Source organism: Camelus bactrianus, chromosome 6, assembly GCF_048773025.1.
Source record: "Camelus bactrianus isolate YW-2024 breed Bactrian camel chromosome 6, ASM4877302v1, whole genome shotgun sequence".
Lineage (NCBI taxonomy): Eukaryota > Metazoa > Chordata > Mammalia > Artiodactyla > Camelidae > Camelus > Camelus bactrianus.
Genome location: NC_133544.1, coordinates 62,703,174 through 62,718,306, shown reverse-complemented (window position 1 = coordinate 62,718,306; position 15,133 = coordinate 62,703,174). Strand labels below are relative to the sequence as shown.

Genomic DNA, 15,133 nt, shown 5'->3' with positions numbered 1-15,133 from the left:
AGAGTATATAGGGACAGTTCCAAGCACGTTTACATATATTAACTTATTTAATCCTCACAACTATTTTACAGTCCCATTTTACAGTTGAGGAAACCAGGGCACAAACAAGTTAATTAACTGGCCTAAAGTCACACGGCCAATAAATGACCCTGCCAGGATTCAAACCTTGATGGTCTGACTCCAGAGCCCACATTAGACCGCTTCTCTTAAAAGAAAAAAAAAAAAGAAAAAAAAATCCTGTACTTCACAGGAAAAAAGAAAAAACCCCAAACATTTTAAAATTTATGATGTGACAGTTTGTCATGGAATCCTCACTCTTAACTGAAGCAGTCCACGTTTTACCAAAGAGAAAACAGAGATTCACGGAGGTGGAGTAGCTTGCCCAATGCCAAACACCAATCAAGTGAAAATGAGAGTCAACTCCAGGTCAGTCTAGCTTTGGAGTCTGGGCTTTCCTTGTACTTAAACTGCTGCCTCTGCCCCACCAAACTGGACCTTTTAACTCAGGGAAGAGATTGTCTTCTTCCCTTAGGCAACAAAACTGGAAAGCAAAGGGCAGATGAAAAGCACGCCAGTGAAAGGAGTTAGGGGCTGGTGTCCCTCTCCTCCCTGCCTATTGGTGCTTGTCATGAGATGGGGGTGGGGGGAAGCATGCAGCCAAGAGATCCAAGTTCAAGATGCCATGTCTGTAAACCAGTGTCCTCTCCACAGTACTTCCTACAGGTCACCTGTTTCCAGACATACCCGGGAGAGAACAGGCGTTGAGAACTGAGCAATTTTCATCCATAAAAGGAGGGAGCCCAGCAGTTGACAAGAGCCACTGCTCTTCAGCAAGCTACCTTACCAAAAGAGGCAGACTTACAGTTGACGCCATCTAGGTAATCATAGTCCTTGGAGAGAGTAAAGAGAAGTTTTCTTTATTTTGTTTCCAAAGCAAAGGGTCATTCTCATGTCTTCCTGTATTTTAAATGAACATAAATATTTCATTCCTGACAAAGCCTGCTCAGAGGCCACTGGAAACTCAGTGACAAACGCCTCAGTCTGGCACTCAAGGCCTTTTCCAACTTGCTCCTCAACTGTATTTCAAGCTTCATCTCTTTCCTCTTACACACTCTCAGGTGCTCTCCAGCTTCTGGTCCTTTGCTCATGCTGTTCCTGTCTCCATCTGGGTCTCCAACTGTTGAAATCCCATCGTGTCTTTAGTTTCCATCCAAAATACCACTTTCTTCTCACAGAAAGTCTCCCATCCATCCTTACCCTTAACATTTGTGGGGATGTATTAAATCCCCTCTAAAACTTCAGAGTAGCTAAACTGGTCTCAGTTATCCTTCTCTTTCTTTTTTTTCCTCCAGCCCATTGCCATCAGCCTGCACTTACTGAGCCACCGTAATAGTCAAAAAAATATCTGCTGGACAGTGTCTGAGTGAGTGGCTTGTATTCCAGGCCCATCTTCCTACGCATTAAGGGGGTTGGAGACAGGACTGGGGCCTCAGTTCCTTTTCCATCCGCCCCAGCTCAACTTTAGAAGTCCCGCCGGCGTTAATCACAGCTTTCCTGTCACCATAGCGACGGGTGGGGCGAGAAAGCAAAGCTTCCCTTTGGAACTACATCTCCCATCATGCACCTTGACCCCCCAGGGTGCCGGGCTTAGCCTGCGGCCTGAGACCCGGGCCGCCCACCAGGAGCCGGGAGGGTTGGGGATGAGGAGCAAATCACAGCGGGGCGGCCTCGTTCCAGGTCCACCGCGGAGGTCGCGGCCCCCGATAACCTAGCAGGCCTCTCAGGCGCCGGCCTGTCCTCGACACTGCCACATCGGGCCTAACATGGCCGCTCGTGCTGGGTCCTCCTGGATGCACAGAGAGCCGGGCCGAGGTCCGGGCCAGGGACATCTCCCAGCATTCCTCGCGGGCGTGGCGTGGGTTCCTTCCCCGTTCTCCAGGTCCCGCGAGAGGGAGACCCTTGGGCTTTGAGGTGAGACCCGAAGTTCCGCGGGCCAGGGCTATGGGGGGCTGGGCGGGGTTATCCCTGACAGTGATCCACCGGCCTCCCAGGGTAGCAAGGTATTGAGGGGGCGCGTTGAAGGGACACCTGCTACACGGCCTGCTTTCTAGGAAGTCCTTTGGATTCAGGACATCAGCAGCACTGGAAGGAGTCTAACTGGAGACCCGTCACTGTTGTTGAGCTTCGAAACATCAGAGACACACGGGCCATCCATCACAGAGGCAGGAAGAAAGGGCTCCCAACAGAGTGCTCTGTGACTGTGTACGCCTCTTAAGTTCTTCTGGTGTGGGCGCGGGGGCGGGAAGGGTGTCTTTGGGAGCTCAGCCAATGTTTGTTGATTGACTGATTGCAGGGAGCATGGCCCAGTGCCTGATTGAAGTGGAGCGAAAGTTCATTCCCGGGCCTGGCACAGAGGAGAGGCTGCAGGAGTTGGGGGCCGTCCTGGAGCACCGGGTCACTTTCCGAGACAGCTACTATGACACCCCTGAGCTGAGCCTCATGCGGGCTGACCACTGGCTGCGGCAGCGAGAGGGTAGTGGATGGGAGTTCAAATGTCCCGGAGCAACAAGTGTCTCCGGCCCCCACACTGAGTACATGGAACTCACAGCTGAGCCTGCAATTGTGGCCCAGCTCTGTGAGGTACTGGGAGCTGAGGTCCTGGGGGCTGGAGGTGTGGCTGCCTCGCTGGGCCCGCTGGGGCTTCAAGAAGTAGCTAGTTTTGTGACTAAGCGGAGTGCCTGGAAACTGGTGCTATCTGGAGCTGATGAAGAGGAGCCACCGCTCAGGGTGGACCTGGATACAGCCGACTTTGGCTACGCTGTGGGTGAGGTAGAGGCCCTGGTGCACAAAGAGGCTGAAGTCCCAACCGCTCTAAAGAAGATCCACAGCCTCAGCAGCATGCTCGGTGAGGGACACAGGCCCTTCTGTGCTTCCCTTGTTCCTCTTCTGGACGTACCCACTGGACCAGTTGGTGGGGAGGGTCTTGAGTCTATTTCTGTAAGGGGAATTATTTTTAGCAATTTTCTAGAGGACTCAGTTTGCTTAGGGCTCAATCAAATCTGGTTTCCTCTTTTGCAATAGCTGTCTAACCTGGATTGAACCCTTCCATGTGTCCCTAATCTACCCCAGTCATTTAGTTTTTACACCTCTAACCACTCCAGATGTCCTTCAGTTCCATTTGTCAGCTCTCTCTTCAATCTTTCCCTCCATCCTTCCTTCCCCTCAACTCCTGTCCTCTCATTTTCACAACCAAATCCTCATTTAATTTGTCCTGCTGGCCTGAGTAAAGGGCAAGAATGTTTTGTTTATATGGTAGACGGTGGGACAGGTGTTGGCAGATTTGATTTTCTGTTTCCAGGCTTAGCTCCCTTGTAGACAGTTCATCCACACGAGTGTAGGGCTGTGCATCCTTACAGCCCTGGAATGCTGTTCTTGCCTCCTCAGCAGACATACAGCCAGCTCCCTGCTATCTGCCCAGCATGCTGCCAGGCACTAGCAATCAGACACTGGCTTATCATGACTCCACGCCACAGAGGCTAGAATTCTCTGGGAATCCCACCCCATGACTGTAGCTGCTTTCTCTTCTTTCTACACTCCCTTGGTGTCTCTCTCTTTGTGCATCTCTGCATGCGCTTCATTACCAAGCTAATGAGCTTTGGCCTGCCTTGATGGGCTGTAATCTCGATTGGGGAGCAGGAGCAGTCACTCACTGAAATGAGTCGCTGTTGAGGCACCTTCTGTCTTCATGGTGCCCCAGTGCCTCTCCACCACTTCTCCGTGCTGGAGGAGAAGCGCAGGCTTGGCTTCTGCGGTCCACTCCTGCTTGAAGTGGCCCTTTTAGTCCCCACTTGCCCAGGCCAGTCGGGGAGTGGGCTGGTGGGTAAGAGAAGCTGGTTGGATGGCATTCAGAATCCTAGTGCTGCCTTGGAAACAACTCTGGGGTCCAGCTGCATGGGCAGGGAGAGTCAAAGCATTTGTGGCTGTCTGGTTCTCGCCTCATTCTCCTTTTGCCTTTAGGTGTACCAGCACAGGAGACTGCACCTGCCAAGCTGATTGTGTACCTACAGCGCTTCCGGCCTCAGGACTATCAGCGCCTGCTCGAAGTGTATGGCTCCAGAGAGAAGCCAGAGGGGACTAAAGATCCGGACATGAGACTGGGCTAGGGTGTCACTTCCTCAGTGGGGACGAGAGCTCTGGGTCTAATGAAGGTCCTTCCTGGGCTCACTGTGCTTCTTCTCTGGCTTCCCTTCCCACAGTGACGCCCTTCTCCAGCTCCGCCTGTTCCTTCACCCTACCCTCAGCTGTCCTTCCTGGAGCCCTCCCTGGCTGCCTCCTCTCCCTCATCCGTCAGATGCAATCTGTGGGCCGCCCCTCTCCCCTGGCCGCTAAGCAGCCTCCATTGATTTCCGCTCGTGTTTATAGGATTTCCACTTAGCCGTGATCAGTAGTTAAGCACAGGAAAATCCCTTGCCACCCCCCTCCCTTGGTCGATGCCATTGATTCTGCCAGCGGCTCCTAAACCGCCTTACAGCTGAGTTAGAGATGAGGCGAGGCAGCAGGGATTTCCCTGCCCCAGGGTTGGGGGAATAGCAGCAGGTTGGGGAAATGGGTGGGAATCTCTGTTAGAAATCTAGGAGTTCTGGTTTGATGTTGCCACTGTGCCCTGCTCTGGCCCAGAGGGTACAGTGTCTCCTGTGGAAATCTGGGGGCAGACTGGCTCCCCAACCCGGAGAGTGGTAAAAAAGAAAACCCTCATGGCAAGGTACATACTTCCTGTGTAAGCAGGCTTTCCCCTGGCTGTTAGTCACGTACGTTTTCTACCTCAAATATGGCTTTCCCCCCTATAGCTTTATTGGGACTTTGTTGGGATTTCATTATTTGTGGGGTTAGGGGGCAGCCCCCAGTTTTTGCAGTGGCAAGCACAGGACCAGAGCGCCACCTGCTGGTCACCCTCCAGCATTGGCTCCAAGTAGTTGGGGCCCCCAGGGTTTGGGGACACAGGAGGATTTCAGGTTGTGAGTGGAAGATGAGTTACTGCCACGTCTCCACAGGCAAGTTGTTCACCTCAAAGATTTCCTGCACCGACTGGCCAAAGTGGTTGTAAGTGAGGCGCAGCTTCAGCCGCAAGGGGGCCTAGGAATAGGAGAGCGGAGACCAGGGTCAGCACCAATGACTCCACCCTTCCCTGGGTCTTAGCCTCAAGGGGCTCCTGCAGCTCACCTTATTAGGATTGAGGATTCTGAGGAGCTGGGTCATCGGAAGGCCACCCTGAGCTGGAACTGTGTCTCCACTGGGGGCCTGTAGCTGCAGCTGGAAACTCTGAACAGAGGTTGGACAGAGCATAGTAAGGCAGGCTGGGCTCAGGCAACCCCTCCACACCCAAAAGTTTTAGAGCCACTTCCCATAACTCCCCAAGCGCCCACCTCTGCACATCACTCCCTTCTCATCTCCTCTCCCCCACCCACCTCCTCCATGTAGTGGCTTTTTCTCCTGGAGTACCCAGGGCATCTCTTAATCCTGGTCTTCTACAAACCTTGGGCACAGCAGCCTGGCAGATGAAGTGGGTGACATCACCCCCTGAGTCGTTGGTCGCAGTGACAGTGATCAACAGCAAAGCAGGAGTCTCAGGGGGTCGAACGAAAGACAGATTCAGCTGCAGTCCTTTGCGCTCAAACACTCTGAGATTTGGGATGGGAGCTAGAGTTGGGGAAGAGAATTAGCTCAGTGTGTAGGCTGAAGAGAATGAGTTTATTCATGCATTCAGTAAAAATTAAATGAGTACCCGCTGGGTGCAGGGCACTGCTTGAGATGTTAGTGACAGAGTGGACAAGAAGTTGAGGTCCCTGCTGGGGCTTATAGTCTAGTGGGGGGAGAGAAGCAATACACCAGAAAACAAGATAACCAGGGACTGTAATTGGTGCTTGGAAGGAAATAAACTATTGTCAGAATAACTGGGAGCAACTAACTTAAACAGGAGTGGTGGGGGAAGGCAGCCAACATTTCCGCTGAGACCTGAAGAGAGAATGAGCCAGTTGTCTGATGTGCTGGGGAAAGAACTTTCCACGTGAAAAGAATATGAACACCAAGGGCCTGAGGAGTTGGGAGGGGCCAGTGGAACAGGTAGTGAGAGAGCACATGAGGTGGGCAGGGAGGAAGCAGGGCCAGAAGCCAGGAAAGAAGTATGGAACAAAGCAAGATACTGAAGGGTGTCCAGGAGGAGACTGGCATGATCTAATGAACCCTTGTACTAAGACAGGGATGTGATGGGGACACATAGCAGGAAAGATCGTACCCAAACCTCAGTCCTTGGCTTAGAAAGGGAAGCAGCCCATTTCCACCACCCCTTCTTTAAGATGTCTCCCCTTTGCTGAGGCTTACCCGCGGGTGGGGGAGCACAGGGAAGGTCAAGGAGGTGTATTAAAGCGCCTCCTGGGGTGGGGTCCAGAGGGGGAGGGTGCTGAGCATCCCCAGAAGGGCCATCCAGGAGATCTAACAGATCCAAGAGCTTTGAGGCCTGGGGGAAAGGGCAGAAGGGTCAGGGTTGGGTATGGAAGCTGGACCATGCTCGTCCCTGGGGCTCCTGCCTCCTCACCTGGGGCTCTGTGGGGACAGCAGCTGTTTCCAAAAGCCGGGCTGCTGCTTTGCTTTCCTTTGCTTCCTCATCACCCTGAGGGCCACCTCGCTCCACAAGAGGCATCTTTTCTAGGATGGCAGCCCTGAGAGGACAGAATGCAGGTGTCACCCTCTGGGGAGACCCTGGGCTTTTCAGAAGAGGTGTGAGGGAAGAGGGGCAAGAACATGGAGGGTCAGAAGTGCCCCTCCGATTTCCTAGGATGGCACACTGTTGCTGGATTTCAGACAAACAAGGAGGGTGGGAAGCCCACTTAGCTTCAATGAACTGTGGGTGGGAGGCTCTGACTGTGGATGAGGAAGGACACAGGTGAGGATGAGGCTCTCGGACCCAGAAAGGGACACTGGGGAACGGGCAAGGGTTTGGGTCCCCACCATGGCAGAGTGGCGCTCGCACCTCATGTGGTCGTACTTCCGGAAGAGAGTGTTGTACTCCACCGCCCGCTGCTGCAGCTCCACGTCCTGGCAGCTCCCGTAGATGGACACCACCTGGCGGATGCGGCTGGGCCACAGGGAGCCATGTGAGTGGGGACGGCAGTCTGCCCGGCCCTTCACCTCCAGGATGCGGCAGAGAAGGAAGGGTCCCCACAGGGCAGGAAGATACCCACAATACTTGTCTCAAAAAGAAGAACCTAAGGACTTGGGAAGTGGGCTGGGGTGGGCGGGCAATCGAACTGTGGGCCCAGAGAGGTCAGAAACTGGAAGGGGCATCTCTCACCGGAGGCACCAAGAAGAGGCTCTGTGGGAGGGGCTGGGACCCATTCTCACTTGTTGTCCCCATGCAGCCGGGTGCTGAGCTTCATGAGGGCTGTGAGGGCGTATCCTCGGGTGGCCGGCAGGGACATATGGGACTGCAGCACCCTTTCCAGCAGTGCCAACACCTCCTCTTCCTCCACCTTCCAGGGGCACACAAGGAGTGACCCTGGGGCCAGCCCTGCCTCCCCTGACCTGACCCTCCTCAGTGGACTCCCAAAGCAGGACCCACCTGAAGGGGCTCCGTTTCCTCACAGCTCCCCTCCAGCAGGAGGTCCCCGTATTCCCCGATGCACCAGGCTGCCACCTGCACCAGCGGTTGCTGCAAGGGATGAGAAACATGCTGGGCCAGAGTCTGGGTACCCTCCTCTCTTCCAGATCCTGTGACATCCCTTTAGGCAGTGCAGAGATGATGGGGTTTGGAAGGGTGGGGAGAGGGAAGGGCCTTGCCACAGGGAGCAATTACAAGAGCAGTTTTGTTAATTTGCTCGTGGCTCTGTCCTGGCTCCTGGGCTTCCTCTGCCCTCTGGTGGCCAGGCATCAGAACTACATGGCCTAGGATGGACCTAGACATTCTCTTAGTGAGGTCACTCAGAGAAAGACAAATATTATATGGTATCACTTACACGTGGAATCTAAAAAATGATACTAATGAGTCTATATACAAAACAGAAATAGAAGAGACTTAGAAAACAACCTTATGGTTACAAAAGGGGGAAGAGTGAGAGGGATAAATTAGGAGTATCAGATTAACAGATAAACTTTACTATACATAAAAAAGATAAGCAACAAGAATTTACTGTAGAGCACAGGGAACTATATTCAATATTTTGTAATAACCTATAATGGAAACTAATCTGAAAAAAAAAATAACTGAATCACTTTGCTATATACCTGAAACTAACACAATATTATAAATCAACTATATTTCAACTTAAAAAAAACACTAGAATAAAATTCAGAAAGTAATGCAAAGAAGTTCAAAATTATACAAATAGCTCATATACCTTAATACCAAAAAACAGGCAACCCAATCAAAAAATGGGCAGAAGACTAAATACACATCTCTCTGAAGAAGACATACAGATGGCCAACAAACACATGAAAAGATGCTCAACATCACTAATTCTTAGGGAAATGCAAATCAAAACTACAATGAGATATCATCTCACCCAAGCCAGAATGGCTATCATTAAAAAGACTACAAATGATAAGCGCTAGAGAGGGTGTGGAGAAAAGGAACCCTTCTACACTGTTGGTGGGAATGTAAATTGGTGCAGCCACTATGGAGGACAGTATGGCAGCTCCTTAAAAAAGTAAAAATAGACTTACTTTATGATCCAGCAATCCCACTCCTGGGCATATACCCAAAAAAAGTTAATAATTTAAAAAGACACATGCACCCCAATGTTCATAGTAGCACTATTTACAATAGCCAAAACATGGAAACAACCCAAATATTCATCAACAGTTGACTGGATAAAGAAGTGATATATATATATGTGTGTATATATATATATATATACACACACATACATACACACACACACATACATACACAATGGAATATAAGTGAAGTAAGCAAGAAAGAGAAAGAAAAATACCAAATATCATTCATACGTGGAATCTAAAAAAAACAACAACAGACAAATGAACGTATTTACAAAACAGAAACAGAAACAGACTCACAGACATAGAAAAGAAACTTACGGTTATCAGTGGGGAAGAGGGTGGGAAGGGATAAATTGGGAGTTTGAGATTTGCAGATACTGACTGGTATATATAAAATAGATAAACAAGGTTATACTGTATAGCACAGGGAACTATATTTGATATCTTGTAGTAGCTTACAGTGAAAAAGAATATGAAAATGAATATATGTATATTCATGTATGACCAAAGCATTGTGCTGTACACCAGAAATTGACACAAAATTGTAAACTGACTATACTTTAATGAAAAAACAAAAAGAAAAGAATAAAATAATGCCATTTGCAGCAACATGGATGGACCTGGAGATCGTCATTCTAAGTGAAGAAAGCCAGAAAGAGAAAGAAAAATGCTATATGATATCACTTATATGTGGAATCTAAAAAAAAAGACACAAATGAACTACTTATTTATAACTTGGATGATTGATTTTCTGAATATGTATAAGCATATCTGACTGTCCTTTATGATTGGATTACTTCATTCTGTTGATTCTTTGTCGGTTGGCTTTATTCCCTTGATAACTATGTAAGTTTAAAAAGCTAAAGCTCTAACAACATTGTAAAATGACTATTACTCAATAAAAAAATGTTAAAAAAAAAATAAAAAAGCTATGAATTACCAAAAAAAAAAAAAAAGCCAAAGCTCTAACCTGTTCTTAGAAACAATCAACAGTACATATATGAAAATTTTAAAATGAAAAAGAAAGAAAGAAAAAAAGAATAAATATACACACAAAAAATGTCTGGAAGGCTGTACCCTACAGTGTTCACAGGGTTATCTTTGGGTGGTGGTGGTGGAATTGTAAGTAGTTTTATTTTACTTTTTTGGTGTATTTGCTTTCCAGTATTTTTGCATTTTTCTGTAATAAATATATAATATTTTACTGTAATAAAAAACAAAAGCAAGCTAAAAAATGCCAAAAAAGAGTATGAAAAAGAATATATACATACGTATAACTGAATCACTATGCTATACGCCAGAAATTAAGACAACATTGTAAACCAACTATACTCCAATAAACAAATACATGAAAAAAAAATTTTTTAAGCTGAAAAAAAAAAGTAAGGCAACCCCCCCCGCCAAAACCCAAAACAAAACCACATGGCCTAACCACAAGAGGTGCAGTGAGGATGGAGAAGTGAGGTGGTCCCTCCGTTGAGGAAGGGTGGGTGGTTCCTGCTCACCCTACTTAAGTAATATGGAAAGGGGGCTATAGATACTGGCTGGCATCTGTGAATTCACTCAGCATTCAAGGTAATAATAAAACCTAATACAAGCAGAAAGAGCTTTTGTCTATCTTATGTGATCAAGACAGCTCCAGGAGGTAGGCAGAGCAGAATGCTGAGTACACCTAGTGTGAAGAAAGTTAAGTGAGTCATCTGTGGTTGCACAGACAGCAGGTATCAGTGCCAGACAGAAGTCCAGAAGTTCTAACTACAAACAGGACTCTGTCCTTGAGTCTCTCCTCCACTAAGTAAAGAGCCGTGACCCTGAGAGAAAAATAGTTGGGAATCAGGTGTAGGGAATAGGTGGCCCAGGAAGGGCTGGGAGGGTCGGGCAGCCCCAGGCTGGTGGTGGGAGCAGTACCTGGGAGATGTCCTCGGCCAGGGCGCTGTAGAGGCGGCGCACAGAGTAGGCGTGGAGCTCCTGGGCGCCCCCGATCAGCTGAGTCAGGTTGGCTACCGCGTCATCCCGTACATAGGTGCCCGCCTGGAGGGGTGAACATGGCCGTGTCAGGGTGGTGAACCCTGCCTGCTCCCACCCAGCTCTCGGCCCAGGCCCTGCCTCACCGTCGTCAGCACACGCAAGATGGTGTCTATGTGCCACCGCTTGGTTGGGGCAAACCTAGGGGACATATGGCTCTTCAGTCCTGGTGCTGACCCTCCTCAGACTCCACCCTCTCTGCCTCCTGGGCACCTGTCCCCTTACCTGTCTGCCGCCAGCAGAATGCCCGAGGCACAGTCAGCTCGTAGATCAGGGGGGCAGGACTCCAGAAAGCCCTGTAACTCTTGTGTCATGGCTCGTACGTTGGCACTGTTCACCAGAGCCAGGCTCAATTCCAGGGCCCGCCTGGCAGGAGAGACGGGTGCTGATACGAGGCAGCCTGGGTTCCCGCCATGACATGCCTCAGGCCCCCTCTTCCCAAAGCACCTGTCTCCTTAGGCCCCTTTCTCCAGCTGCTCTGAGCTGGTCTGGGTCTTGGCCCCCAGGCCCTTGGCTCTGCTCACCGGCTGAGGGAGGCGTCAGGTTCCCGCAGACATTCCACCACGGTGGGCCGGTGCCGCTGTACAGCACTGTGGTCCGACTGCACCAGCCGCAGCAAGGATGTCAGCGCTACGTACCTGGCCCAAGTAGGAGAGGCCCTGTCACGCTGTGGCCGTCAGCCCCCTCCCCGCCCCATCCTGCCCTGGGTATAGGAATCAGAGGCAGGTGAATTGGGGGACTCTGGAAGGAGGGCATAGCCCCCCAGACATCTGGGTCTATTACCTAATGTTCCTGTCACTGTTGAGCAGGAAGCGGCCAAGAATGTTGACAGCTAGAACCTACAAGAGGCAGAGCAGAGGCTGGGGACAGTCAGGGGAGGAGCAACCCGCTCATTCAGGACTGGGGACTGCATGGCACAGGGTGACAGGGGTGGGGAGAAGAAACCAATGAAAAGGACCTGTCCGTCTGTCTGGGGCGGGTGGGAGGAGCCCCAGGGGGAGGGGCATATGGGATGGTACCCGCAGGCCGGCTGCAGAGCGGATGTCCATGATGGTGAACACTGTCTCAAACAGGACCGCATTGCCTGCATTTCGGCTGGTATCTGTGTTTGTGGCTACCTGTGTGGGTAGGAGAGAAGATGCAGGGGGTCTGTCCTCTGCTCAGGTCTCTGGAAAGTGTCTACCATGTCATCCCTCAACCATCTAAGTTCCCTGAGGCCCAACTATGTACTAGCAGCTATTGCACTGAGACAGAATGTGTCCCTGTCTTCAGGGAGATCATGGTCTAGGGGGAAATGAAGATGAGATCTTATGGCCACCGCATGGTGAGCGGGCATGTGAGGGATGCCCAGGGCTGGTGGGATCACAGAGCAACACACCTAACAAGCGCCCCCGCCCCTACCTGGGCCAGCAAGTCATTCATGATCTCACTGCTCTCCTCGTGGTTCCGGCCCAAAATCCGAAGCAAACGAAGTATCTGGACCTGAAATTGGGTTAAAGGCTGAAAGGTGGTGGTGGTGGTGGGATGGTTCTTAGGGTAAGGAGTCACAGAGCAGAGGAGAAAAATCCAGCATTGAGAACGTTGTGAGGGGTTCAGCTGATTCTCTAGAGACTCCCTGCCCCTCCCCCACCTCCACTGGTCCTTTGGGCCCTGCAAGAGGGGATCAGAGGTGTGTGAGGCCAGGAGATTTGGGGACAGGCTTTTAAAGTAAACTGGTACCAAAGTGGATTTTTTGACCTTAGGGCATCCTCCTCCCCATACTGGTTCTGGGATGGCCTGGGAAGTCCATACCTGCCACCCTCCTGCCCAAGACACTGACTAAGCCAAAGCATTCCCTGGGAGGTGACCACAGGCCATGGGCTTACTTAGCTTTTTGTTCCAGGGATACGGCAGGGAAGGGTCAGCCCACCTGCAGAAAGGGGTCGCTGACTCCAGAAATGCTGTGTTCTGTGGAGTATGTCGTCGTCACCAGAGTCCGTAGGATCTGCACCAGCTGGGGCACCACCTGGAGGGAGGGCACAGCCGGATCTGGGCCTTCTTCCTAATCCTTTCAACCTTCAGCCCCATCCCAACCCCACTGTCCCCCTCTGTCTGTTCCGGGGCCGTCCCTTTACCAGCCCACCTTTCGAAAGTGCTTGAGGGCCGCAGGGCTTCGTTCACAGAGTTCCGTGATCAGCGTGATGGTGCCCAGCAGGATGCCTGAGGTAAGGCGGGGTGGAGGGGGGAGGGGTGAATGGTGCGCCGGGCACAGGAGTCTACTGCGCGCATGCGTATGTGCACGGCTGCGTGTGCTAGTGCGCACATGCTACCCTTCTCCTAGGAGCTGGCGTTTCCGTCCCGTTTTTCTCTTCTGTCCATAGCCAGAGCTCAGACAGGGGATGAGGAGCCCTGTGACCATACCGTGGTGGCGTTCGTGCAGCAGTTGGGCACAGGGTGGGAGGAAGATGTTGGAGAGCTCAGGGACCTTCCGGATCATGTGTACTGCAGTCAGAACAGCCTGCAAAGGTCAGGGGACTCAGAGGGTGCTGGGGTCAGTCTGCTAGGATGGACCTTCCCAACCTCCACCATGTGGCAGAGAGGGGACAGCTTCTGGAGAGGCAAGTGCCTCAAGTCTTGCTATCTCACCTTCTTGCGCACATAGGGGCTGGGCTGCAGGAGCAGTTTCTCCACTTCATTGGCCAGGTCCCGACACATCTCAGCAGAGCCCATGGTGCTTAGAGTGCACAGGGCCAGACCTTGTACGGCCTGAATCCCCTGGCTCAGGTCACTGCAGAGTTTTGGGTAGTTGGTCAGTCAAGCTTCTGAGAGACCCAGTCCTTCCCAGTACCTACAGCAGGCAACCCCCTGGGATTTCCCAGTTCCCCACTCTCCCATCTCCCTGATTCCAAGTGCTTCCCAGAACCCTCTCACTTCTTGATGCTGTTCGTAATGAGCAGGTGGGCATCCTGCCTCTCATCCAGTAGAAGCATGGCCCCCAGGTAGCCCACCCTCTTGTCTGTGAACCTGGGGGAGGCGATCAGTTTCAGGCACTCCATCTATAGGGAAGGGGGCAGACCAGGAAGGGGCAGGGGTGAAACTGGAGGCACTAACATCCCTTTTCTTTCTTTCTCCTTAACACCAGATTAACCCGTTGGGGCAGCATATCCCATCACCCTCCCTTCAACAAGAGAGGTTTAGGAGATTCAATCAGTGGGTAGTTTCAAGGAAACAGGAGGATGGAAGGAGGGGGAGGTGCCCTGAATGGCGCTGGCCAGAGAGTGAAGGGTCAGTCCAACCGATGACCAGGTGGTGTAATGGGGAAGGTCTGTGGTGCACTCTGTGAGGACTCAGGAACTTTGTAGAATAAAGAAATTGGGGCACAAACAGGTGAGGGGGTCTGAAACCGTGCGCCACCAGCTTCTCTCATCAAACTCAGAAGGGAGGTGTCCCTGCCCAGTACCTGTCCAAAGTGGGCGGGGTAGCCTAACATGTGGACGTAGAGAAGTTTGGCCAGCTGGCAGTGCCTGTGCAGAGGGTCCCCATCGCGGAAGGAGGCCCGGATGTGGGCGCACTCTTTTTGGATCACCTCCCGCTCCTGGGCCTGGGTCTTGGCCTCACGAATCTCCTGGATTAGTTCTCGAAGTTTCAACGAGGTTGCCACCATCCTGAGGGGCAGAGCCCAGGAACGGAGAGAGCTTTAACCCTCTGGCCGGCAGCCCAGGGTTGCCCTGTACCAAGATCCTGAGGGCTTGGGTCCCACAGCTACCCTAACATTTAGCCTACATTTACATTTCCCCACGTGGGTCTCCAAACTGTGCCACTGCACAACGCCAGAGGAGATCCCTACTACGCATGCGTCTCTGCCCCACCCGGCGGCCCATTGCTACAGAGCAAGCGCCAGAACCCCGCCTATTTATTCACCACCCGGTCGCCTCCACCTGGTTTCCCATCCCTAGTTCAGCCATTCCCTTCCTCTTAGGGCTTTGCGCGATTTCTTCTGCGGAATTCCAACCCCCCTGCCCCCGTTCACAACTCGGCGGCCTCATCTTCCCCACAGCAGGACGCCAGCCATAACGTCTGCCTTACCTGGCTCCAGTCTCAACTCCGCTCCTCTCCCCCCGGCGCTTCCTGGTACAAGCCCCGTCGGGGGTTGGTCCTTGGTCTGGTTCTTCCCTTTCCCCGCCCCCATCACGAGACCCCGCCCCTCCTGGGCCGTCCTGCTGAGCAGTCTTGAATCCTCTGAGCTCAGGCCTCTGGGCTTTGGAGTTTAGGAGAAGCTCTTAACTACTTAGGGGCGGCGAGATTGTATATAACAGGCCTGGGGGTCCTCAAGAGGGCTCCTCCACCCGGAGAG

General features: G+C 51.8%; 2 protein-coding genes across 3 annotated transcripts; one reads left to right on the top strand and one right to left on the bottom strand.

The window, feature by feature from the left end:
- Positions 1 to 1,616: 1,616 nt before the first annotated feature.
- On the top strand, positions 1,617 to 4,224 carry THTPA (thiamine triphosphatase). 2 transcript variants are annotated; one of them, XM_010954737.3, is made up of 4 exons: positions 1,618 to 1,971; positions 2,112 to 2,262; positions 2,354 to 2,905; positions 4,018 to 4,224. In XM_010954737.3, exons 3-4 carry the CDS (start codon positions 2,359 to 2,361, stop codon positions 4,161 to 4,163), a joined length of 693 nt encoding a protein of 230 aa, XP_010953039.2. In that variant the 5' UTR covers positions 1,618 to 1,971; positions 2,112 to 2,262; positions 2,354 to 2,358; the 3' UTR covers positions 4,164 to 4,224. The 2 variants fall into 2 exon arrangements, with proteins under 2 accessions (XP_010953040.2, XP_010953039.2); XM_010954738.3 differs by lacking the exon at positions 2,112 to 2,262 and having other exon boundaries at positions 1,617 to 1,971.
- Positions 4,225 to 4,829: 605 nt separating this feature from the next.
- Positions 4,830 to 14,987, bottom strand: AP1G2 (adaptor related protein complex 1 subunit gamma 2). The gene is made up of 22 exons (XM_010954736.3): positions 14,866 to 14,987; positions 14,240 to 14,444; positions 13,711 to 13,835; positions 13,426 to 13,567; positions 13,201 to 13,297; positions 12,923 to 12,999; positions 12,710 to 12,805; positions 12,202 to 12,282; positions 11,820 to 11,918; positions 11,584 to 11,639; positions 11,325 to 11,438; positions 11,026 to 11,166; positions 10,887 to 10,941; positions 10,684 to 10,806; positions 7,616 to 7,705; positions 7,399 to 7,526; positions 7,028 to 7,132; positions 6,593 to 6,716; positions 6,379 to 6,514; positions 5,534 to 5,697; positions 5,221 to 5,319; positions 4,830 to 5,133 (listed from the first exon to the last, which is right to left on the bottom strand). Exons 2-22 carry the CDS (start codon positions 14,441 to 14,443, stop codon positions 5,032 to 5,034), a joined length of 2,358 nt encoding a protein of 785 aa, XP_010953038.1. The 5' UTR covers position 14,444; positions 14,866 to 14,987; the 3' UTR covers positions 4,830 to 5,031.
- Between the last annotated feature and the right edge of the window lie 146 nt (positions 14,988 to 15,133).

What these genes read in the sequence shown, in the direction of transcription:
- THTPA (XM_010954738.3), top strand. Translation starts at nt 2,359, where the DNA reads ATGGCCCAGTGCCTGATTGAAGTGGAGCGAAAGTTCATTCCCGGGCCT. An exon ending in CAGCCTCAGCAGCATGCTCG is followed by an intron (nt 2,906 to 4,017) that starts GTGAGGGACACA and finishes TTTTGCCTTTAG; the next exon opens with GTGTACCAGCACAGGAGACT.
- AP1G2 (XM_010954736.3), bottom strand. Translation starts at nt 14,443, where the DNA reads ATGGTGGCAACCTCGTTGAAACTTCGAGAACTAATCCAGGAGATTCGT. An exon ending in AACAGTGACAGGAACATTAG is followed by an intron (nt 11,439 to 11,583) that starts GTAATAGACCCA and finishes TACTTGGGCCAG; the next exon opens with GTACGTAGCGCTGACATCCT. An exon ending in TGGCCGAGGACATCTCCCAG is followed by an intron (nt 7,706 to 10,683) that starts GTACTGCTCCCA and finishes CATCCCTTGCAG; the next exon opens with CAACCGCTGGTGCAGGTGGC.